Raw genomic sequence first — 24,060 nt, 5'->3', positions numbered from 1 at the left:
ACACAGCGAGAACAATGTATAATTTTATTTTTTATCACTCAATAACTTATTTAATTAATTTTACAGGATAATTGAATCATAACTTCACATCTTAATAATAGCTTAATGTATCTTTTATTGATTTTATTTGGACATCTCAGAATACATAAATTAAAAGCAATAACTACTTTGTATCTTCATACATATGTTGGTCAAAAGATAGAAACAGCACAAAACGAAGAGGATGTTCTATCTAGATTCAACATCATAGCTGATGATTCTCAATTTGTATTTAAGTGTCCCAATAAAAACAATTAACTTTGGAAGATACTTACACATTAAAACTAAGTAAATAATATACATAATAACATAATATTTGTACCAAAATAATCATTATTATCACCGTAATACGTATTATTTTTGTATGAACTGTGCTGATGTTTTATGCGAGTGAGTGAATCCTTTTCATTTCGCGAGTCTTAAACGATTCAACAACGTCGTTTTACCGAGTTATAATACCTTTATTCACTTTATTCACACTTGCATTAAACTTCAGTTAACAACCAGATTAAAATAATTGAAAATATAAGATCAAATTGCAATAATAAGTAAATAAATAAAACTTATACATCAGTTCACAAACTGATTGGAATGATAACTTGGCGTATGCAGGAGATACATGCATTTACAATGCACACTAGTCCATATGTTGGTGGCCAATATATGCACCCAAGCGTACAGATTGCAAGTGTTGGTTCACAGGACTGAAATAACCAACACAATTGGCCTACAGCGAACCTTGGCGTAGAGAGTTGGGGCCAATACATTCCCGATATGACAATGTTGGGCCAAATTATAGGACCAGCTTTTTATACATTCTAACCATTCAATGGTATATTGTTGATTTATCAAAACAAATCAGTCATCGCCTATTAAGATGCCTACAAGTTAATATTTCAAATGAAAATGCGTAATAGAATAAATAAATTGTACCTAAATAAGGATATCTTTTGAGTTTAATAATGTGGCTTTACATGCTTGAAAAGTCCGTTCGCTGAATTAGTATTCTCATTTTTATCATTTTGTGAACAAAATAAAAAAAAATGGTGAAACGATACAGAATTAAGTTACTAGTTTTCTAAAATGAATTTATTTTAGTCGTTTTTTTTATTCGGTGTCTTGATTCCTGACTTGTGATTGAACGGCGGACTTGACAGTTTGTCAAGAATGCTCCCTGGATATTTTTGACAACATAATATGAAGCTTTAATCCTTACTATATTTAATATGGCAATATAACTTATGTGCGTTGTGTGGAATAATATTATTTATATTTTATTACTGGGTTACTTTCTACATGTTAAGTAAGTATAATTATCATAATACAAATTAAATGTATATATTTAAATCGACAACTAAAATTAAATGAATGTTTATCTTTAATTATATCACATCAATCACATTCTCGCATACATTTAAACATAATTATGTCAGACGTTCGATTATTCCGTATTAACTGCAGTATTTTTAAACTTGCGGCCACTTAAAATGTTATTTAAGGAACATAAATAATAACTGGTATAATATTGGCTTAAAAATACCACTTACTAAAATATTTTTAAAATAGAAATGGGGTTGCCATACGTAAAAACATGGCAACATTGCTTTAAACAAAATTGTCATCATTTTGACGCGATTCCGTTCAACTGGTGTATTATCTTCATAAAATAAAATAAATTTTACACTTTACTAGTTCTTAAACACCTATTGTGATATTAAAATATTATTTAATTATAATTACTTTCGAAGGCATAACTTATTTATATGAAATACCGATGATGTGGAAATTATATTATCTTTCATATAGAAGCTGCTTTGAAATTGACTCGCACCATAGACTATCATGTTTTTTTATATCTTTGATTATGGTTTTGTAAACTAGTACGGGTGAGTGAACAGTTTGGAACTTTTTGGTTGAACAATTCAGTGCATAAAAATAGAACGATAAGATTTTACCTTCGATTTTAAAATATTGCGATATTAGTCCCTCGTACAATATAGTGCTCAATGTAAAATAATTGTTTATCGATAGATCAGGTTTGTCGATAAAAAAATATCGACTCTGACATCACTTGTGCGAATTCGATGACAACCTTCTAAGTGCGTGTCATTTAGAGTACACAAAACAGACTCTTAATATTCAAAACTTTTTTACTTTTTACTCAAGTTCCCGTTTCATTATTTTTTCTCCGAGCACCTGTGGGGTAATTTTCTAATTAAATAGTGATCGATTGACTTAGTACGTAGAGCCTCGGCGTACGTATAGCTAAACGAGACTCACATATCTAGCATCCGTTAATTACTCGTACGTAAATGCATTGTTACACCTTAGTCAAACCGCACCTTAGAGCAACTTCAAAGACTTATTTTAAGTATAATTTAATTTCCTCTGTACCATACTAATATTGCCATTAATTTTAGCCTATGTTCAACTAATGGACCGTCGTCATACTTTCCATAAAGTACATTACTTTATTAACTCTATTCATAGAAAAGCTACAATTTTATTACAGCGGGTTGGAGCTTCGTCAGAAAATAAAAATTGCCTTATGTTGGTTAGAATGTTGGATTTTGTAGTGAATTTAGACAAATATTTGGCATGGAACTTGTTATACCATATTAAACTCATCGCAGCTTTAGTGGTCATTTTTATTTTCTGGCTCAAGATCATAAATTAAGCCTTCACTATAAGGCAAGGTATTTTATTTTAATCCTGGAAATAAATCGGTGACTAACATAACACTAATACTTCAATAGATTGGGCTGTATTTCATTCTCTTCTTTAAAGTCGATATATCGATACTTTTATATCAGTTAATACGCCCCAACCTATTAAATAAAAACTTTTTAAGTTACAGATCAATATTACTAAGGCTTTATACATGCGTGTAACTGCCCTTATATTACTGCTACTTCATTAAATCTAGTCTACATATTAATAAGTTCGAATTTTAAATTAATATTTTCATGCCGTAATTTTGAATTTGAATGACTGAACACGTTTTGGCTTTAGCCGATCAATAGTTTTAATACTGGCTGAACTTAACTCTGCAACGCGTCAAAAAAAACTACGAAATACTTTTGTGTAATTTTGAGATCTGTAGCGATTTACAATACAATTAGTCAATATAAATAAAAGATTTTAATTAATTTCCTAAGTTCTTTTAAATATTAAGCAATCTTTGGTATGACATCAGTTTAACTGACTGCTGAGTTAGTGTTAGATTGCAGTTGTAGTTTATCATTGCAGAGTTACGTCGAGCAACCTTGGTGCAAACATTGGACATTGGTCGACAGTTGAACCAAACTTTCGGCATACGTACGTGGTCATATAGCCGGCATACAGTCGACATGTTGGGCCAATATTGGCGTAGCGTATACATTACAAAACTTACTGGGACCGCTATTGTGCGTCGGGCGTTTGTCTTGTTGGCGAGTGCGCTCGCGCGGGCTCTGTGTTGTTTTTGTTTTGGACGTTCCTGTGACAAGAAATGTGATTGGTTAATATATTTGTTGATCTATCTTCGAAACGTAGTGTGTGTCAACATAACATTTGTATGTACCTATACTCAAAGTATATCTTGGACACCAATGACTGTTTCGGATGGCACGTTAAACTGTACGTAGCGGCTGTCACTGAATATCCTCTGACACCAGTCTAATCAAGGGGTATTGGTTTGCGGGAGTAACTGGGTTGAGGTCAGATAGGGCAGTCGCTCCTTTTACAAGGTAGGTACACAGCACAGCACTGGTTCACAGCTGCATCCGGTTAGACTGGAAGCCGACCCTAACATAGCAAAAGCAACAGCACACAGAGCTACCTGTACACGTCGGCCGTGGTCTGCAGCGCGCCGTGCGCGAGCAGCAGGCGGCGGCCGGGGGCGGCGGGGGCGCGGGGGTACAGCACACAGAGCTACCTGTACACGTCGGCCGTGGTCTGCAGCGCGCCGTGCGCGAGCAGCAGGCGGCGGCCGGGGGCGGCGGGGGCGCGGGGGTACAGCACACAGAGCTACCTGTACACGTCGGCCGTGGTCTGCAGCGCCGTGCGCGAGCAGCAGGCGGCGGCCGGGGGCGGCGGGGGCGCGGGGGTACAGCACACAGAGCTACCTGTACACGTCGGCCGTGGTCTGCAGCGCGCCGTGCGCGAGCAGCAGGCGGCGGCCGGGGGCGGCGGGGGCGCGGGGGTACAGCACACAGAGCTACCTGTACACGTCGGCCGTGGTCTGCAGCGCGCCGTGCGCGAGCAGCAGGCGGCGGCCGGGGGGCGGCGGGGGGGCGCAGGGGTACAGCACACAGAGCTACCTGTACGTCGGCCGTGGTCTGCAGCGCGCCGTGCGCGAGCAGCAGGCGGCGGCCGGGGGCGGCGGGGGCGCGGGGGTACAGCACACAGAGCTACCTGTACACGTCGGCCGTGGTCTGCAGCGCGCCGTGCGCGAGCAGCAGGCGGCGGCCGGGGGCGGCAGGGGCGCGGGGGTACAGCACACAGAGCTACCTGTACACGTCGGCCGTGGTCTGCAGCGCGCCGTGCGCGAGCAGCAGCGGCGGCCGGGGGCGGCGGGGCGCGGGGGTACAGCACACAGAGCTACCTGTACACGTCGGCCGTGGTCTGCAGCGCGCCGTGCGCGAGCAGCAGGCGGCGGCCGGGGGCGGCGGGGCGCGGGGGTACAGCACACAGAGCTACCTGTACACGTCGGCCGTGGTCTGCAGTGCGCGAGCAGCAGGCGGCGGCCGGGGGCGGCGGGGGGCGCGGGGGTACAGCACAGAGCTACCTGTACACGTCGGCCGTGGTCTGCAGCGCGCCGTGCGCGAGCAGCAGGCGGCGGCCGGGGGCGGCGGGGCGCGGGGGTACAGCACACAGAGCTACCTGTACACGTCGGCCGTGGTCTGCAGCGCGCCGTGCGCGAGCAGCAGGCGGCGGCCGGGGGGCGGCGGGGGGGCGCGGGGGGGGTACAGCACACAGAGCTACCTGTACACGTCGGCCGTGGTCTGCAGCGCGCCGTGCGCGAGCAGCAGGCGGCGGCCGGGGGGCGGCGGGGGGGCGCGGGGGGGGTACAGCACACAGAGCTACCTGTACACGTCGGCCGTGGTCTGCAGCGCGCCGTGCGCGAGCAGCAGGCGGCGGCCGGGGGGCGGCGGGGGGGCGGCGGGGGCCCACCACTGCACGACTCGCCCCACTACTGGCACGCGACGCAGCAGTCCCTCCTGCCACAGCCGCTCCGCGTTCTCGCGCTCGATGTCCGCTTGGGCTTCTTCGATGCCTACAATCAAAAACCATTGTGAGTAAAATCATATTCACCAAAACAAACATGATTTTATGATCTCCCTTCTTCCAAGGGCTAAGGGAAAAACTCGCCTCTTGGCCGCAGCCCAAATTACACGGAGTAAAAACAGGAAATCTCTACCGAATGAGCGGGCCAGATTATCATGATAAGTAAGTAACGTTGGTACGATTATTTCATAATTTCCAATAAAATATCATAAGTAAAATACTTTGTCTAGAATATTAAACTCCTCGGTACTTAATATAAACTTAACAACGGCAGGGTGTTCCACCATGCATTTGAACGACTAAGTATTAAGAATGAAGTATTGTATTGTGTAACGTTATATCCAGCTTCAAACAGTATTGACTCACCCTTCTTCAAGACCTCAGTCATGTTGGTGAGCGCTCGGCTGCTCTCCTCGACCTCCTTGCCGGCCGATATTACCAGGTCCAGCAGTTCGTCCACATCTGTATCTTCCGTCACCATACCGAACCTGGAAATAAATGGTTTGTATTATTTTATTGAAAAATAAATGTTGTTGGTCAGTTGACTCTAGTCATTTTGGTGGATCCGATATGAATCCGATACAATGTTCAAAAGTGTAAGAATTAGTTTTATGGTAAGAAAGAAATATTTTATGGCACTGTTTTCACCTGATCAGCCTGAAACGTACGGAATTACGTCCTGCACCCCAGTAAAATTTTGCCTACATGATATTCTGGTACATAATCTATTTTACAGATTCTGTGTTACTGTCGAATTTTTAGGTTAAAGTAGACCAAACATCAAATATAGTTATCGGCACGGATATTGAGCCCTGACCTTCACCTGCGCAGAAGCGATTTGTTGGTTTATTGCCTTATGTGTACAGTGCGCAAAGCGATCCCCACTATTCCGCCGAGAGCTCAATATCCGTGCCGATAACTATAATAGTGTGAAAAATCGTACCTGACGCAAGCCATCCCGTCTTCCCCATCCCCGCAAGAGAAGGCGCCGTCAGTAGCTCTGAGCGTCTCCACCAGCTGTCTGTTCAGAGAGTTCAGCTCATCTGTGGACGCCCCCTCCCAGCCGGGGGGGATGTATCGAACTCCGCCCAGACCTGGTGACAACAATGTGAGTGAGTAATTGTTTGTTTGTGTGTGTGTGTGTGAAGAAGTTAGTTCTCACCAAATAACTTTGTCGGTCTGAAGTCATTTTATACCTCGCACTTTTCATATTCAGAAACATTTGACTTGACCCGTAAATTCAGAATTTTCTTTGACACCAAGGGCGGCAGATTGAATTGGCGGGAGCTGGTGGTTGATGCTGTGTGTAGCTCTTAATGTGTTTGTTCCTATGTATTGTGTTTGTATATGTAACTGTGTATGTGTTTGTATCTACGTACCTGCCCATCCCGGCACATGTACGAGAGCCAAGCTGGAATGTACAGCGACCCTAGCTTGGAAAGGTTCCCTCAACGCCACGGTAGCATGCAGCACATGCAGCTGTGCGTCTAACAGCGCGGCCCACGACGCCACGGCGCCGTCGCCGCCCGCGCCGCCCGCGCCCTCTAGCGGGCAGTAGCGCAGGACCACGCCTTGAGCTTCAGTCTCGCATACTTCTATGCTTATCTAGCGAAGAAATAAGAAAAGGTTTTTCGGCTGTGTCTTGCAGGATAAGGAATCATTCTTTGTTAATCATATTCTTATCATATTATGGACATCAAAACTCTACATAAAATTCGCCATACATTAACGAAATGACCATTATCGCATAATATAGCATGACATGAGAGTAATTTCGCCGCAATAATTACGTTTTGATAAGACTTTTACGGATTAGACAAAATACCCATGGCGTACGAAAATTTTCACACTTTGTAAGGGTTTTATTAGACCAATCGATCACCCTTAGTGCAATTTTAGGCCAAAAAAGCAGTACATTATTTAATTCTTAAGATACTCGCAAAACATAAACATAACCCTTATATACGGATAAATAATATTTATTTAGCAAATAAGTTGAAATCAAAAGTTTTACACACATCATATTTTTTTTTAAAGCAAGTAAATAAATATACATATTTCTTACCATTTCAGCCTCTCTCTGCAATACTTGTCCGAGCCAAGAGTTGAGTTTATCATAATACGGCGGAGGTTTCTCAGTGCCGGGGGGCGCGAACTGAAACGCTACGCATGCCGACGCGTGGCTCACTGCTTCCTGATAGATAAATAAATAGTTTTAAATACAGATTACATAAGCGATTAATAAATAATTTAAAAAAATATATAAAAAGGAAAATATTTATAATTGTAAAGGGATTGCATAGTTTTTGTCAGATAACTTTATCTTTTTGAAGTTGCGCATGCATGTTTAATTTGCAGATTTTAAGTTTTATGAAGTTACTAGTAACTTCGAAGCGGCAAAGTTATTTGTCGACATCTTTAATTACAAAAAAAGGAAGAATTTTGTCTTACCACTATTCCTACGTTTGGTGGCTCGTCGCCGCCTGGTCGTTCACTCTAAAAATAAAAGAAATTTAAATATTCAGTGTGTTTTTTTGTGCACTTTTAAAATCTCAATTTCGTTACACAATAACTTTATACATCCAGTGTGCAAAAGAAACACGTACCTAACACCCTGTATAGTTAAAACTGTCAATAGTCAAAACTGTTACCCTGAATAGTCAAACTGTCACCTCATATATCCACTTACCAGCAGTCTCAGTCCAGCGCTAGCGACCACAGCATGCAGTGCCCTAGCGGACCTGAATGCGGCCGTCAGTCGAGCCTGCAGCGCGCGGGCGCCGGCCGCACGGACACACGTCCATAACGGTAGGGCTGGTAATCTGGCACCACCGCCTGTTAGACCTGCTAGAGCTGCTAAGGCACCTTCTCTGCTACCCACCTATGATTTTAGAAAGGGTTTGAAAACATTAAAATTATTGCTTTTGGTATGGCTACAGGTATTTTTCGTAAAATGCATCTGGGTTCCATAAGTAACATGTTTTTAATTCAGTATGAGAATTATTCTTCTGTTTAATCGTTGAAAAGGTTTTTTCCTAGCTTAAACTGTCCCATCGAGTTTTCCCTTAAAGATTTGCTATACAAAAACAAACAAGCATTTATTATAAAATACGAGTTCGAATTGGAATTTTCATTTTTGTCAAGCTTAAAACAAAAATGTTCAAGCAAGTACTTTTGTTGGCAATAAGGTATACTTACAGCGCTCACTGCTTTCGATTGGTCGTTGACTGTGATTGGTTCAGGTATTCTGTAGAATGTCTGTCATAATTATAAGGAAAATATCTAACATCCATTTACACTTTATTGCAATTTTTAAATTAAAGTCAATTATTTTTAAATAATATCTAGAAATTAAGTTTTATGTTATAAAAGGATACAACAGTAGGAAGTCCAGGTACGCCAAACCATGGTCCCGGTGTGAGCGTCACTGAATCTGGTATGCTGAATGACTGAAAGAAAGCGTCAAATTATAATATACAGTTCGTATCCTCACGTAAATTCACTTTAAATATATATATTGAATTTGAAAAAATAAAAGGTCAAGTGGTGTAGTCATAATAGGAGTTTTAAACAAAACGAATTTAGTTTTCAAAAATTTCAAAGTGGCAGATAAAATTAACCAATCAATTGAACCATACATCTATATATATAAAAATGAAACCCGCTTTCCGTTGTCACGATATAACATGAAAACGGCTTGACCGATTTGGCTGAAAATTAAGGTAGTAGGAGGTAACTTAGACCCGGGAGAAGGTTTTAGGATAGTTTTTGTCCCCATCCGGCTAAGGGACGCGGGTGAAACCGCGGGCGAAAGCTAGTAAAAACTATAACACTACATTTACATACCTCATCCCTTCCCGTAGCACCCGGCAGCGCAAGCGCATGTCCCCTAACGTGTAAATGCAAGTTCCTCTGGGAGCACATCTGCCCCAACAACGCTAGGGGAGTCCCCCAACCGAGGGGGGGAGCCCCCACTTCCCCCAACACTAAGAGGGGCGTCCTGTTTGCTGCTATATCTTCATCGTAAAGCTTTTCTAGTGCTTCTATGTCCATGCCTCGACCTGTGGTAAGGAATGACAAAATTCATTTGGATATTATTAACAAGATTTTTATTGCTCTGGACCACTAACACTTTTGTGTTTGACAAACATGTCTTACACCATTTTTGACCTCTTTTACTGCATCTTAAGAAGGGCAGAGAGCAGTTAGTTTGATGTAGCATTGTGGTGAAAATTTCGCGAGAAAGAATTGATAACTTGATGCATTAACCGCCCTTTCGATACGGTTAATGTTCACGCGAATTCCAAACAAGCTGTGATAAATCATTGTGCCAACAGGCCTTACTAAAACCAATAGGTACGTATGTCTACTATAATCACTCTCTGAAATCATTTCAGAAACTTGAAAAATCCTATATATGAGTACCTGTCTAAAGATTCAAGCAATCAACTACCAAAAATCTGCGTACATTAAAGTAAGCGATTCATTGACGCAATCGGCTGCTTCGATTCAGATACCAAAATAATTGGCTTCATAACGTCATCGCGTGACGTCACACAATGCATGCGCTGGTCTTCAATGTATCAGTTGTTTACAAACAAAATTCACGTACTCTACACCACATATCCGAGAGTTAAACAGTTATGATCACGAATTGATGTTCTGCAGCGTATAATTTCAAGAGAAACAGACTTTATGTAAAACAAATGAATATGCATAGGAATCATCAGAAGTCATTTGTTTGCTAATGCTAAACAGACGGAGAGAGAGTGTTCTTTTGTACAATTTGTAATACTCGTATAAAAAATTTTGCCTCTCCGAAGTTATATAATAATTAGTGGTTCGATGCCTCACACGACCAAAAAGAAGGGTTTAAATATTTGACCGCTATGTGTATGTATATCTGTTTGTTTTGTATGCGGCTTTTTTGGAAGAAAGCTGGTTTTCCTGCGATTCTTAAAGATGTTTCTTCTAAGTTATTCTATCTTTTGAATGTTGGCTTTTTGTGATGAAGGTATCTTTTTTATACATTTTAACCGCTTTGAACTCAACAGTTACCAATTTCGGACAAGCTATCTTACGAAAACTTTATAATTACCTGAAGGATGTACAGGCACTGGTCTGACGCATGCTAGAGGTAGACCCAGCTGTCTGCAGAGATGTTGCACCACGCCTAACGGACTGGCCACACAGCTGTATATGCATGGTAGACGGTTTGTGAACGCGATTGCTGAAACAAAATTAATTCTGTCATACTTGCATACTTCAGCTTGAAAAGGTCCCTCTGTGCCGCTTTCTGAAGTTACTTAAATAAATAAAAAATAGTCCGACGGTAATTCTTAGATCATCGTAATGTTAAGGAATCTATGAAGTATATGGAATAAAGAATAAAGAGATGAGCTTTACGCCAATGCAATTTCATAGCTCGAATCATGCATCTAAGAAGTTCCAAAGTCTTTGCAAAGTTGGCTAATGTTTCGAAAACAAATGCAAAGTTGTAACCACGACTAGGGCGGCATAGATTACTCTCAAACTCCAAACACGTGGTACACTTTAGAACTATGGAAATACGTCACCGGAAAGCTTATTTTGTTACACTAGAGATAAAGTATACATTCCAGGAATATTGTAATTCATTCCAAACACATGTGAGCTACGCACACGCCAAAGAACAAATAAATATGGGCACGCGCAATCTAACATGCTGTCTGCTGTCCTCATAAATCAAATCCATAGACTTATTATTTTGTGGAATAATATCTTCGTCATGTATGTTCCCGCGTTTTTCAATCGAATCATTTTAAGATTGGGTCCTTGTATATCTGTTTGTATCAATTAAGACAATTGGCAAATCAAATCAGTCAAATGTATTGTAGCATTAAACTAGAGTTGAATGAACGTTTGTTCATTACTTATTAATAAACTTCTAGCTCTTTGTTAATGATACGTATAACAGGGTATTCTTGGTATCACTCTTGGTTTTAATGTCTGGGACCCCTATAGAAGAGTGTAAATGGAGTTTCTTGCCGGTTCTTTTCAATGGGATTCACTTTTTGGAACCGTGCAATAAGTAAGTATAAAATCCCATTTGAAATAAGAACTGTTGACTTTTATGGCATCGTGAAGTAAAAACTGTGTGGAACTAACCTCCATCTTCCAAGTATCTTGGATATCTGTGGTGCAGCAGCATTCGTGTGACTCTGACGAGACCTTCTAGTTGCTCCTGATGGTAATATGCATTGTAGTCAGCTAGCCTGTAAAAAAAAATATTAGGTAAGTGAACCTTATCTGAGCCCTCACATTTTTGCAACGCCTGCAAAAGGCCGTTAAGCTGAACCTAAACCTATATCTAAGATCTGTACAACCTTAACATGCAAATAAATATTTTGAGTTTGAGTTTGACCAAACATAACAAGGAATGACGTAGTTGGGCTCATCCAAACCCTTTATCTAACTATAGTATTGGGTGTAGATGTTCTCTGAACTCGGTAAGTTACTAAAGTGTTATTTGTTTACAGATAATTATCATTCAATGATTTTTCTTTCTGTAGTTACACTCGGAGCTCTGTTAGTTCCAGGTAATTTGTTCAATGATTTTGCTGAGTGAGTTCGTCCGACCGTCGTAATATTAAGAAAGCTATTTGAATGCACCAGGCTATCCAAGTTAGCATGCAATATGGGCAACTTTGTGGAGCCAGTCTTTATGAATAGTGACGAGTTCCCAAGTCTGAGACTTCATTATACATAATTCAGAAGTTTATTTATTCAAAGCTCTGCTAGTCTGGGTTGAAAATGAACTCGATTATACCAGCTTAAGGGTTAACCACTGAGTTATTGCGTTTTTATCGGGGTATTTACTTAATTCGAAAGTTGAAGTTAAAGTCACTTAAATCAACAAAATTATCGACAACGCAGAAAGCTTAAAGATGTGCGCGATTGAACCTAGTTGATGGAACATTAATGGCAAGATTCTACCAAAATATTGTTCGCTTGAAGAGATTGCAGTATTGCAAGAGTAAGGAGACCAGAAGAAACATTTGGGTAGTACACTGTGTGTGCACAGTGCCACCGTTGGCATATCACTTTAAAATAGATAGAGCCGGCTGTACAAAATCCCATGGTAAAACGTGTCCTCTATCAACTGTTCAGAGCTAAGCCATGAACACGACAACATCATTGTAAACTCATAATATTGCAATACAAAAGGCCACTCATACAATTGAAATAATAGTTTTATCAGCAACATAATATACCAATGTATTGCTATGCAAATTTTCATAGAACCATGTTGTAGTACATAGTTGTTTGTGCTACAATTTCATGTTTCAATGACATTGTGGATATACCAGCCTGCATTGTTTATTATGTAAAGTCTATCCGCGTCAATGTGAAATAGTGCAATGTACTTTCGTATACCTATGCCTTTCTTTAATATACTTAACTGAAAGATAAGCACATATAATATTCTGAAAAGCTTGATTTTATTTTATGTAATTCAACTGGTTTTCGATTTGCTATTATTTATATTTTTATAGCAAGCGCAGCGTAGGACGTCCACCAACGAGGTGGACAGACGACCTTGTAAAGGTCGCCGGAAGACGCTGGATGCAGGTCGCTTCCAACAGGTATCTGTGGAGATCAAAGGGGGGGGCCTATGTTCAGCAGTGGACGTCCTATGGCTGAGATGATGATGATATTTTTATATTTGATACTTCTGTAGGTGATGACAGTATGTTTTAATAACAACATTCTATTGTTTTTTTTTTCAAAACATCTCTGCTCTGTTTTGGTGGTGTCTAGGCCGTAGTCGCCCTTCTAGCCTGATGCCATTTCAAAGCTTTTAATTGTAGGTCACCTGCATTCACGGACATCCTAACGACAGCTTCTAAGGCCGGTCATTAGTCAGCCTTCATAACTTATGCATGAATTGCCTGAACAACTGAACACGCAATATGTGGTGAACTTCGCGCCTAATTGACCACCCTATTAGAACTAAATCAGCTACAGAAATGGCAAAATAATAGATGTAAGGTTTTCCAAACTTTTCTCCAATTATGCGAAATATATGATATCGGTTTTAGCCATATGCCGGTGGAATAATTTCCCGCTATTTTTAGTTAGATTGTCCTTTATCCTTATGACCATAATTTGTTACAAAGTGAAACTCAGATAAGTAAACTCTATAGCCGAAAATCTACAGTTCAACGAAAATTATTGCGGGACCCAATTCTCTAGACGGGTTTATTTGAACTGTGCTGACAGTTTTGTCTGCCTGTACGTAGTTCTCTGTCTATGTAGAGTAGAATTTCTATTTAAATTGACGATCTTGAATTTATGTTTACTAGTATTTTAATTGGTATGAATTTGTGACGACAATCGGGATAGATGACAACCATTTAATGTGGTGATCAAGGCACTGACCTACGCATATCAAATTGGTCATTGAAATATTTCCCTACCTCTGCCAATATGCGAAACGAGATTTAAATAGTAATAAATCCTATCGTAGTATTTTATGTAGACGCGATAAATGTTGACCCATATACTAAAAATATAGTAGGTTTAATAATACTACCGACAACCGAAACGAATCCTTATCGCTTTGCGCAAAAACACTGTAAAATCACCATTAAAATTATTTAATCTGTGTGAGAATAATGACAAATGATTAATTATGGAAAATGTGTGTACTTTGATAAACCAATATAGCATTTATTTTAATGCATTCAAATGTGATAAAAATAAAAAAGAGCAATTTGGAATTAAAATCATAAGCTTCTAGAAGCTCTAAAATTATTCGCTTTTTTAACTTAGAAGCTTTAGCTTTACTTTCAACTTTGTAAAGAAATCAGGCGACCGATTTTCAATTTGACAGTGCATGGGTCAGGCAAGCACCATGTAAACTGAAAATGATTAACAGTCATTAGTACTTCATTGAAAGTAGACCAATTGTATTGCTAATGCACTAATGTTAATATATGTTAAATTCGTTACCCTTGAGTTGTTGCCTAAGAAATATCTAAAAAGACTATTCTCCGGAATAGTCTTCTCCTAGAACAAACTACTAACGTTTTACTCAGGTAATAACATAGGCTATATTTTGTCAGGGTTTGGGAACAAACCGGATGAAACAGATTGTAAATAGCTAGTCTTCTATACTTATATTATAGAGAGGAAAATGTTCTTTGTAATGGATAAACTAAAACTTGACAGATTTTAAAAATTCTTTCAAGATTAGAAAGCTACATTATCTGCAAGTAACATGGGCTATATTTTATCCCGGCACACAGGTGAAACTGCAGGAAAACAGCCTGTTTTGAATAAACTTATTTTGTTTCAACATGTATACACATATAACTGACCAATTTCCTCAAAACTTCATCCATTATGCTTATCCACTTTCAATTAGTTCTCAAGGCAGCTGATAAGAGCACCATAAAGATTATTATCACTTATCATTCACTATGTGTACCAGTGTTAGATCTCAGCTCTAATTGGAAAGATGTGTAGATAGATCATGATAAGGCATAGACAATGTTTGTATGTTTTAGGACAAGTATCAGGAAATGAGTTTTGTAACTGTTTCCTTTTGTGAGATTAGATTCTATTTTATTAAATTATACCTATTGGTAAACAGAATTATTTTTTGTTGTTATGCAGGATTGCATAGATATACGTTTTTGCATGCAATTTTAAGATCCTTCTACACATACAACAATTTATAAAAACAACTAAAAAATGCTATTCAGTTTGAAAGGGATAAAGTTTTCATTTGGTATAAAGCATATTTATTTATTTATTTATACTTTATTGCACACTTAACAACAAATATATAAAAATAATACAGACAGTTTATGTACAATGGCGAGCTTAACCCAGAATTGGGTATTGGGCGTATTTACAGAAACATAAAATAAATAAGTAGTAAATAACACTAGCTTAAATCTGATCATTCGTACATAGAATCCATTCTGAAGTACTCAACCTTTGGGCTAATGGGACTATAATAGTTCACTATATATATGAATAATCTGTAAATACTTGAATAAGTACTCGAGTTTCATCATCATTATCAATTAAGCCAGCATGTGTCATATCCACCAATTAATAACAAAGAACTCTGTTAACACAATGTGTGTCAAATACACAACATATTACTCAATCAACAGGCATTCACAACACCGATATTTGGTCAGATCCATTCAATTAGATCTTTAATTTCTCTGGCATTTCTCATAGAGCAAAATTATGACTTTATTGTCAATCAAAGGAGTATAAAATGGAAATGACTTACCTAAACATATGCGCCATCCATCTTGTAGTCTCACTAGCAATGTGAGCGCCAAGTCTTGCGGCGTGACTCCTCTCCAACCTTCCAAACAAAGCCGATATACTATGCGACAGTATAGCAGCCCGCGTCACAGCGTCCGTCGGCAACAGCGGCGGCTCCACACTCTCACAACTAGGGTCAGTCTTCAACACCAAGTCTTCCAAAACCTTCAAAATAGCATCCATTGACGTTTCCTCCGGTTCAAAGAAACCAGCGCTGATCTTTCGCGGCTCCGGTCTTTTCTCCTCTTCCTGGACATCCTGAGCGTTGACTCCCGCCTCCAGACGGCCTACTACCTCAGAAACTTGGAACTCCAAATCACCGAAAGGACGCCGGTCCTGCATAAGCGTCAAAGTTAAGATCGTTAATGACATACCCAGAAAATTAACAACTCAGAGCCAGGAAAGTAGACATTTTACCTGTTCGGGCGGACCCTCGCCTCCAGGGCTAGGCTTATTGGACTCCGCGTCAGAAACCGATGCATCTCCCATGCTGCGTGGCGATTTTTTCGCAAATTTACAGCACCGACATAAAAATGTGTAAACGTCACTTCAATTCCATCCAATGTTTTGACGTGGGTGGCGAGTGTACATTCACAATCACAAACAAAAATACATTTTCTAAGCTTAGGATGCAAATAATATATTTATGATATTTAAAATTTCAGATCCACTAACATAATTTTCATACTATGGAGTGTTTCTGAATTCAAAAGGTAAACAAAAAAAAAATATTTTGGTGAGTGAATTTCGTCAAATAAGTTACTGTTACTGGCATACTGAAACTCAGTATAGATTATCATCTGTGGTCATATTTGACATTGACAGTGATTATTAGTTTGACATTGACGTCTCTCTGTTTCATCGTAATTTATTTCGCAAAACGTAATCAATAGCGAAACGAAAAGCGATTAAATTAGTGATTAGAAATGTCGTTAGCTAAATTATTTTCGGTGTCCTCTCGAGGTAAAGATGCTTCCCCTATCCCATCATTTCTATCATCGATTTTTGTAGGAAATATGCATTTAATCTGTTACGCAATTGTTGTTTATAACCTATACTACTTATTTACCAAACTAGAGCCAAATATAAATAATTTTAAATTAAACGCAATACCATTATTCGTATATCATCCCTAATGCTCATGACGACAGTAACATGGCATGCCAAAACGTCCGTTTTTGTCAATATCAATAAGATTTATTTTCGTTTGTAGTTCGAGCAACTGGGGCCAGTAGCTTGGTTTTAAGGCATGCCCAGTACAGCACGCCCTCGGACGGGGGTAAGACGGAGATGGTGTACCCGCCCAACCTGCCGGGGTACAAGTACGTGAACGCCGAGGATCCCAACATGAGCATGAAGGAAATGTCCAACAGAGCTGCTCAGACATTATTCTGGACTGAACTGGCGAGAGGATTTGCTGTCACCCTGGCTCATATTTTCAAGGTACAAATGAAGCCATCTTAAGTAGTCACGATGTTCCAGTGTAATTCAATTATTGGGAAAGAATACAGATCTTTCTGCTGAAAGCTTAGTTTGACAAACATTGCTCATTTGAACAATGTCACTAAAAAATTGCTGTAAACATACTCACAACAAGAAAAATAATCTTAATTATATCAGTACCCAGTAGCAGCAACAAATCAAGTGCCCTTTCTTCAAAGCAAACCCAGTCAAATAAAGATGAAGATAAATATAAATTACTTGTAAATAATTTAATACATTTACCAACTCCACAATACAACAAAAATATATCTAAGATAAAGGCAGGTGGATGATGACTACACAAAATAGGGAAACTCAATATACAAAACCAAATCTAATACACACTATTCGAAACATTTCAGGAACCAGCAACAATCAACTACCCGTTTGAGAAGGGGCCTCTATCCCCCCGGTTCAGAGGAGAGCACGCCCTCCGTCGTTACCCCTCCGGAGAGGAGAGGTGCATTGCTTGCAAGCTCTGTGAGGCTATCTGCCCTGCTCAGGTAAAATTCACTTGTTTAATAAAGTATACAAATATTATCTTAAATTTGTAATGTCTCAGAAGTAGAAAACAGTACACATAAAAGGCTATCAAGTGGATCTGAGAAAACTTACACTTGTTAAGTGATTAAACCTGCAGCTCATTCAACAAGAAGTTATATTGAAAAGTAGTAAGCTACTAAAGAATGTATTTAATGTAGTGTCATGGTGTCATTTCTGGTAATTTGCTATTTAATGGTATGAAGTATGAAGAAGACAAACTACTGGTAGCCTGTCCTAGCTGTAGTGTAGGATAACCAGTTCGAAATTTCCTTTTGAATCAAGAAATAAGGACATTACTGTAAAGCCTAGTCCAGACCAAAAGATAATTTAAAATTCCTAGTAAATACTTGTTAAGAGTCCAAACACCTCACTTGTGTAAGAAACTCGATCACTAGATTAAATGTTACATTTCCTTTTATTCCAGGCCATTACAATTGAGGCTGAAGAGCGTAAGGACGGCTCCCGACGAACCACCCGCTACGATATTGACATGACCAAGTGCATCTACTGCGGTTTCTGTCAGGTAAAAAAATACACAATGTATGAGAATTACTAATAGAAATGCATTGATCAATTACTTCAAGGCGTAAAGATACGTCAAAATTCTACACATCCCACAAAGTTCATACAGAGAGTAGAGCGCGAATTTTTCGTGTTTATTTACGCGTGGTAATATAATTTCGTGCGCATTTAGTGACAATAGCTGAAAGCTCTTCTGTATTTTTGCTTCATGTAGGAATGCTTTTTTACTTTATAAAAACTTTATTGACAAAAAGTTACTGAAAATTGTGGCTTATATTCATTTGTTGTCCAATTTGTCCTTACAGGAGGCGTGCCCCGTCGACGCAATCGTAGAAGGTCCCAACTTCGAGTTCTCAACGGAGACCCACGAGGAACTGCTTTACAACAAGGAGAAACTCCTCTCAAACGGAGACAAGTGGGAGAGTGAGATCGCTACCAACATCAGAGCTGATCATCTCTACCGTTGAACATGTTATACTCTTTCCGTTAGTGTAAATAGCACTTCTAAGACCTATTTTGAAACCGAAGACTAGCAATGTAGTTCACAAACAACTTTTGTTATAACGGTAACAGCATATGGAGAAAGAAAACAAGTGACTTGGTGCACAAAATAGGCCTTGGAACTAGGAATATTAAATTATATTGATTTTGTGATAAATAAAATGTCATCTCAGTTAATCAAAGTGGTTTTATTCGGAAAAATAAAATAATTGATCGAGTAAAATAAACTTATCAATACTAGTCATTCGATCAGGAATATATCGAGACTTGGATTTAAAATAATAATAAAACCAATTAAAACTAATTCTATCAGTCATTTGCTACTTAAATAAGAAAAACATTGAACACCAAATTCAATATGTAGACTTATTTTAAAAGCCTGCTTTTATTAAAACAAAATGATCAGTTAAATATAAGGTTATCAATTTCAACCTTAGGTAAATTATTTTTTCAGTATATCAATTCCAGATTGAAGTCAAATCATAGTCAGTTACATAGTCAACACTATACTATGTAGTCAACTTTTCTATTAGGACAAATATTACACTTATCTTTGGCAATATTTCAAGCATAAAATGATCTGAATTCTAGCATGAGTGTGATAAAAATTCAATAAGCTCTCATTTATATTGAAATTGAATCGCAATAACATGTCATAAAGATATCATCATAAAAGCTTTGTTCAATAAAGCTGACTAAAATTTACATGTGAAAGTTTCAAGCCTTGCTGTTTCAGTGCAGGCATATTTAAAGCAAGGCCATACATGATTATACAAAAATATCTATCTAATCTATAAATTCATAATACTCTATACCCGCATAAAGTTAACTGTATCAACATTAGCTGCAGTAATATAAACTAATTGGTGTGGTTTCCACCAAGTATTTTATAGGAATATCTTTCGAGATCCTCTCGAACGCATTCAAGTCCTCGGTCAGCGTCAATCGTCAGCACCTCACAGCCTACGTTTGGTGAACTCAACCAGTTTTCATATGATTCGTGGACCTGAAAACATACACAAACAATATAAATGAAAAGCAATATTATGATGGCAGTGTATAATTTGAATTCTTCAGTATTGATTTGTAAAAAACTAAGACTAGTACCTTATAGCACAGAAAAGGTACAATGAGAGTAACAATTGTTTTTTAAATTAAAACTTACCTGTTTTAAATATTCTAAAGGCACTTCAGACTCCTCAGACCTGCCTCTCTTCATCATCCTTTCCCAGACTATCTCAGGAGTTGTTTTTAGATAAACTGTAACATAAATAAAGAAGTATAATAAGCACTTGTTTTCTTTAGCAAAAATCTTGAGACATGCTTAGTTTTTCCCAGATAAAATAAGGATCAAGGTAGGAGGATGATAAAAAATTATTAATACCTAGTTTAAATTAATAGCAAGCTTTTGGGAGTGTAATAAAATTTACAACAAAATACTAAAATTTTGCGCTTACCTATAAGGTCCAAACCAATGTCTAAGCATTTTTCAGAGTAGTCAAACCAAGATATCAATGTCTGGTACTCAGGATCTTCCAGGAAGTTCTGCTTCTTTGCATTCTCCACAAAACAGTGCCTGCTGTTCTGTACTGATCTGAAATGTGGGTAGTTTGAAATTATTAATAATTGCAAGTTAAAAGTACACTTCTTTTTTATTTCGTAATTGTAATTGAGTATTATCAAATACTTTAAATATCTGCATTTTCAAAAGTTAATTTGACAATAACACTTCTTATTTATTTCCTGTAAGAACTAAGAAGAGCCATTCAAAATTGTTGGTATCTAACAGAGTCTTAACTACATCAGACAATTTTCTTTCAGGACATCACAAATTGAAATGGAAAAAATTGGTCAGGGGTGGCTTAGAATTCCAAACTTGCATTTATGTATGCTAAAGATAATATAATTTATAATATGCAAGGGTTATTGTAACTTAACCACATAATAATGTACCTTTCAAACATCTTAACAGTGATATCGGAATTGCAAGGAGGGCTGGTCTGAATCTTCAGCCGGCTTAGATGTACGTAGTGTTGGAAGGGGAAGGTCCACTTGTTCATATCACTGTACAGTAGACCAAGCAGGTTGTGACCACAGACGTTGCGCCATTCATGTAGGGGCTCCTGAAATGAATGTACATTTTAAATATCGAGATATGTATGACACCTATTAAAACAGAAGCGCCTCTTTAAAAGTGAGAGGAGTATTAAGATATTTTGTGCAAATTCTTTGGCTAAAGCTAAGGTAATTGACATGACGCGTCAATGAGAGAGGTGTTGATGTTTTGGGATAGAAAAGAATATCTACAGAAAGAGGTTATTTAGGAGCAGGGTTATATTTTAAGCAGACTTACCCCATGTTTCTCAACGTTGGGATACTTGTCAAAGAACTTGATGCACGTAGACTTTCCAGAGCCGATATTGCCTTCAATAGACACCCTAAAAGGGCGCTTGTTTACCGTGCGGGCAGCAGTCGAAATAACCTTTGTAGTCGTCATTTTCGAAGGCTAAAGGACACTTTATTACACTATTATGTAAGTAACTTATGGCAAACTGTTACTTTTATCGATTTAAACTCTTTTCAAACCTAAGAAACTAGCCTTTACGTCTCCACGTTCACACGGTATGAAATATTTTTCGATACCTGAGTAATATGTAAGCCTAGTTATTGCATATGCTCATAATTTTTCACGTTTTAGCAACTTAACATTACAGCTACTGTTATTAGGCGCTGACACAGATTTTATTTATGCTCTATAACAATCACAACAGCAAAATATTCATTTTAGAAACGCTTACGACTCTTACGAGCGAAAATTTGGCGCCACAATTTTTGGAATACAGCTGTACAGTCAATGTCTATGTCAATTAAATGTCACTGTCAAAAGCATTTTTTTTGTGAGCTACAGTCTTCAGTCTTTTAATATCGATTTTATTAGATTTAGGATTGAAATTGATTAACATAGAAATTTAATAAAAGGTCAAATAGACAAGGCTGAGCGTGAATTTATTTTTTATTTACCAGACATTTAAAGGAGTAAACACAAATAATATTATCCACATGAAATCGCGAGCGCAGCGAACGTGGTTTTCCTTTTGTTATATATTGGGGACTCAAAGGGACTCATAGGTCAATAAAAGTGGACAAATAACAAAAATCCATGATTGGAGCAATCACAAATATTTAAGCAATTTGAACACATTAAATTAAATTAAATAACTTTATTTATACATAGTGGGAGTACATAGTCGGAGTGGGAGTAAATAAGGTAGCACATAAGAGTGCAGATAGGTCTATATGGGAGTACCTAAGTAAGTCCATAATAGACTTCCTACATACGGGGGTACAAAAGGGAGAATACAGTAAGGGAGACTATATAAAATAATAAGCTCATTTTTAATAAATCAAAAATGTATAACCTCCGAAATTAACTGCACTTTATTCAGACAAACATTTAATCAAAATTTTAATTATGTACTCATCAGAAAAAGCATATCAAAGAGATAGTTGATGCTGTATTTTTTATTTTTTATCTCGAAACCCGTGATCCTGACATGCAATCATCACGAAATATAAAGATTGACAGTTAATTAAAAACTGGATCGCGTTCGCGGCTCGTGATACGCCGCCATAACGGCTTTCGACTGAATCTCATAGTACACTAGACTTGCAATCTCAATTCGACGCTGCACCTCGATCCGTCACTTGTGAAGATATGTAGGGATTACGTAATTGAGCGCCTATGGGTAATTTTTTTTTTGTGAGTTAAGCACAGGTATGTGATTTTCGGATGCTTAGGGATATGTATAACAAAATTATGCTACAAACACTTATTACTAGTTTTTCCTCATAATTTTACTATCATCCCGAGAGAATAAAATAAAAGAGACAAATACAAAAACAGCAACAGTTTCCCCATTAAAGAATAATAAGGACCTATATCAAATTGACGCTCATACATATTTAGTAGATGCTAAGTTAGAACTTAGGTATACTAAGAAACCTACTCTCATTTTTGTTTCGTATGTTATAGAAAGAATTTTTTAACGCGAGTTCCCAAACGAAATTGACAAAGTCCCTAGGCACATTTAAGTACTTAAAAAGTTACAGTTAGTTCAGAGACTTGAATTATGTTAGAAGCCCAAAAAAGAGACCTTCAAAAGTTTTTTTTCAGTGTCTACTTGGCACTTTAGGGTTATTATTGTTATTTTAGTACCCACATCTGTCTACCAGGTTGTTGTGACATTGAAACATAATACCTACTAGTAAATAAAATAAAGGAGACATTATACATCATTATGACTATACGGCACTGACCTCTACATGTGCTGTACGGCCTGTATGATATACCTATGCTCCCAAGTTTTGTAATTATGCCATCATGCCAATGGTGGTTTAGATTTAGATGGAATGCCATAATTATTATCAGCTCTTGTTAGGTCGTACTTAAGTCTCTCTTGTAAACGACACTGAACTCAATATAAGCTTCGAGCCATTAATGTATCACCGTTCCACCTTGTTTGCAAAAATCGCTGATAAAAAAAAAAAAACAAAATTAATTTAAAAATTAGCTGTCATCTCACCTAATTGTTATAAATCTAAACTTAAAAAATAAGCATTAATTTCTCATATTACGCCAGTCATTTATAACGGCACTAGGCTCATTATTTAAATGGAATAATGAACGCATTGTCTGTGCCATTGCTGTGTACAGTAACAGGCGAGTTCTGCCTCTGGGCTTGACGCGACTCTATTGTCTCTGTTTCATACTTCGTTGCACCGCGAATGAGTGTGGGGGTCCGTAAACAATCGGTAATGGTTTTTTGTTATTATTTTTTTAGTTGCCCACTTTATTTATTTATATTCTTTGTTCTCCCTAATTGTGGAATAATTTAAGTTAATAGATATATCTAGGTATACTGGACCGCTTCGGTATTAATTTGCTATTTATTTAGGTACTGGTTTACTCTAGTTAAAATGTAAACTTTTGTATTGGTATTGAACGAACCAAACTAATTTCGTTCATGGGTAGTAATCATCATCTGCCTAGCCTTTTCCCAAGCATGTTAGGGTCGGCTTCCAGTTTAACCAGATGCAGCTGAGTAGGTATTATTCAAATGACAGCCTAGATAAGTAAATACATAGATGCAAATAAGAAAAGTTGCATGGCCTGGAATCGAACCTATAATCTAGGTACTTGAGAAGTTGGTTCTTTACCCAAAGGGCCACCATTACTTTACAAGCGTTATAAATTTTAATAACGTCATGAATTTACATTCATAACGTTATTTATAACGCTTGTACGTTCGTACGTAACTCCGCGTTGTTATTCTCATAATTCACTTGAGTTTACTTTAAAAAATTCTACAGGTC

At 38.2% G+C, this 24,060-nt stretch overlaps 3 protein-coding genes across 3 annotated transcripts; 1 reads left to right on the top strand and 2 right to left on the bottom strand.

Moving 5' to 3' along the window:
* Positions 1 to 10: 10 nt before the first annotated feature.
* LOC110376531 (pyridoxal-dependent decarboxylase domain-containing protein 1) lies at positions 11 to 16,256 on the bottom strand. The gene is made up of 15 exons (XM_064042495.1): positions 16,057 to 16,256; positions 15,602 to 15,975; positions 11,455 to 11,561; positions 10,406 to 10,537; positions 9,154 to 9,368; positions 8,685 to 8,756; positions 8,506 to 8,565; positions 7,997 to 8,188; positions 7,759 to 7,803; positions 7,373 to 7,501; positions 6,687 to 6,912; positions 6,251 to 6,401; positions 5,674 to 5,795; positions 5,107 to 5,296; positions 11 to 3,517 (listed from the first exon to the last, which is right to left on the bottom strand). Exons 1-15 carry the CDS (start codon positions 16,126 to 16,128, stop codon positions 3,442 to 3,444), a joined length of 2,163 nt encoding a protein of 720 aa, XP_063898565.1. The 5' UTR covers positions 16,129 to 16,256; the 3' UTR covers positions 11 to 3,441.
* A 188-nt stretch (positions 16,257 to 16,444) lies between these two features.
* LOC110376533 (NADH-ubiquinone oxidoreductase subunit 8) lies at positions 16,445 to 18,869 on the top strand. Its single transcript, XM_021335032.3, has 5 exons — positions 16,445 to 16,602; positions 16,853 to 17,082; positions 17,484 to 17,624; positions 18,089 to 18,187; positions 18,492 to 18,869. The coding sequence occupies exons 1-5, from the start codon at positions 16,566 to 16,568 to the stop codon at positions 18,651 to 18,653; spliced, it is 669 nt and encodes a 222-aa protein (XP_021190707.1). The 5' UTR covers positions 16,445 to 16,565; the 3' UTR covers positions 18,654 to 18,869.
* Positions 18,870 to 18,934: 65 nt separating this feature from the next.
* Positions 18,935 to 21,528, bottom strand: LOC110376532 (deoxynucleoside kinase). Its single transcript, XM_049843888.2, has 5 exons — positions 21,041 to 21,528; positions 20,641 to 20,810; positions 20,145 to 20,281; positions 19,853 to 19,947; positions 18,935 to 19,693 (listed from the first exon to the last, which is right to left on the bottom strand). Exons 1-5 carry the CDS (start codon positions 21,182 to 21,184, stop codon positions 19,547 to 19,549), a joined length of 693 nt encoding a protein of 230 aa, XP_049699845.2. The 5' UTR covers positions 21,185 to 21,528; the 3' UTR covers positions 18,935 to 19,546.
* Positions 21,529 to 24,060: the final 2,532 nt, after the last annotated feature.

Source organism: Helicoverpa armigera, chromosome 2 (assembly GCF_030705265.1).
Source record: "Helicoverpa armigera isolate CAAS_96S chromosome 2, ASM3070526v1, whole genome shotgun sequence".
Classification (NCBI taxonomy): Eukaryota; Metazoa; Arthropoda; class Insecta; order Lepidoptera; family Noctuidae; genus Helicoverpa; species Helicoverpa armigera.
This window is presented reverse-complemented; position numbering and strand designations above follow the sequence as displayed.

Bases quoted from the DNA above. Each gene is read 5' to 3' on its own strand.
- LOC110376531 (XM_064042495.1), bottom strand. From the start codon at position 16,128: ATGGGAGATGCATCGGTTTCTGACGCGGAGTCCAATAAGCCTAGCCCT. The intron at 15,976-16,056 runs GTAAAATGTCTA...ACGCTTATGCAG, and splicing joins GCGAGGGTCCGCCCGAACAG to GACCGGCGTCCTTTCGGTGA. The intron at 7,804-7,996 runs GTAAGTGGATAT...TTTTATTTTTAG, and splicing joins GCGCTGGACTGAGACTGCTG to AGTGAACGACCAGGCGGCGA.
- LOC110376533 (XM_021335032.3), top strand. From the start codon at position 16,566: ATGTCGTTAGCTAAATTATTTTCGGTGTCCTCTCGAG. The intron at 16,603-16,852 runs GTAAAGATGCTT...TTTCGTTTGTAG, and splicing joins ATTTTCGGTGTCCTCTCGAG to TTCGAGCAACTGGGGCCAGT. The intron at 17,625-18,088 runs GTAAAATTCACT...CTTTTATTCCAG, and splicing joins AGGCTATCTGCCCTGCTCAG to GCCATTACAATTGAGGCTGA.
- LOC110376532 (XM_049843888.2), bottom strand. From the start codon at position 21,184: ATGACGACTACAAAGGTTATTTCGACTGCTGCCCGCACGGTAAACAAG. The intron at 20,811-21,040 runs GTAAGTCTGCTT...CATTCATTTCAG, and splicing joins CCAACGTTGAGAAACATGGG to GAGCCCCTACATGAATGGCG. The intron at 19,694-19,852 runs GTAAGTTTTAAT...GTATGTTTTCAG, and splicing joins CTTTAGAATATTTAAAACAG to GTCCACGAATCATATGAAAA.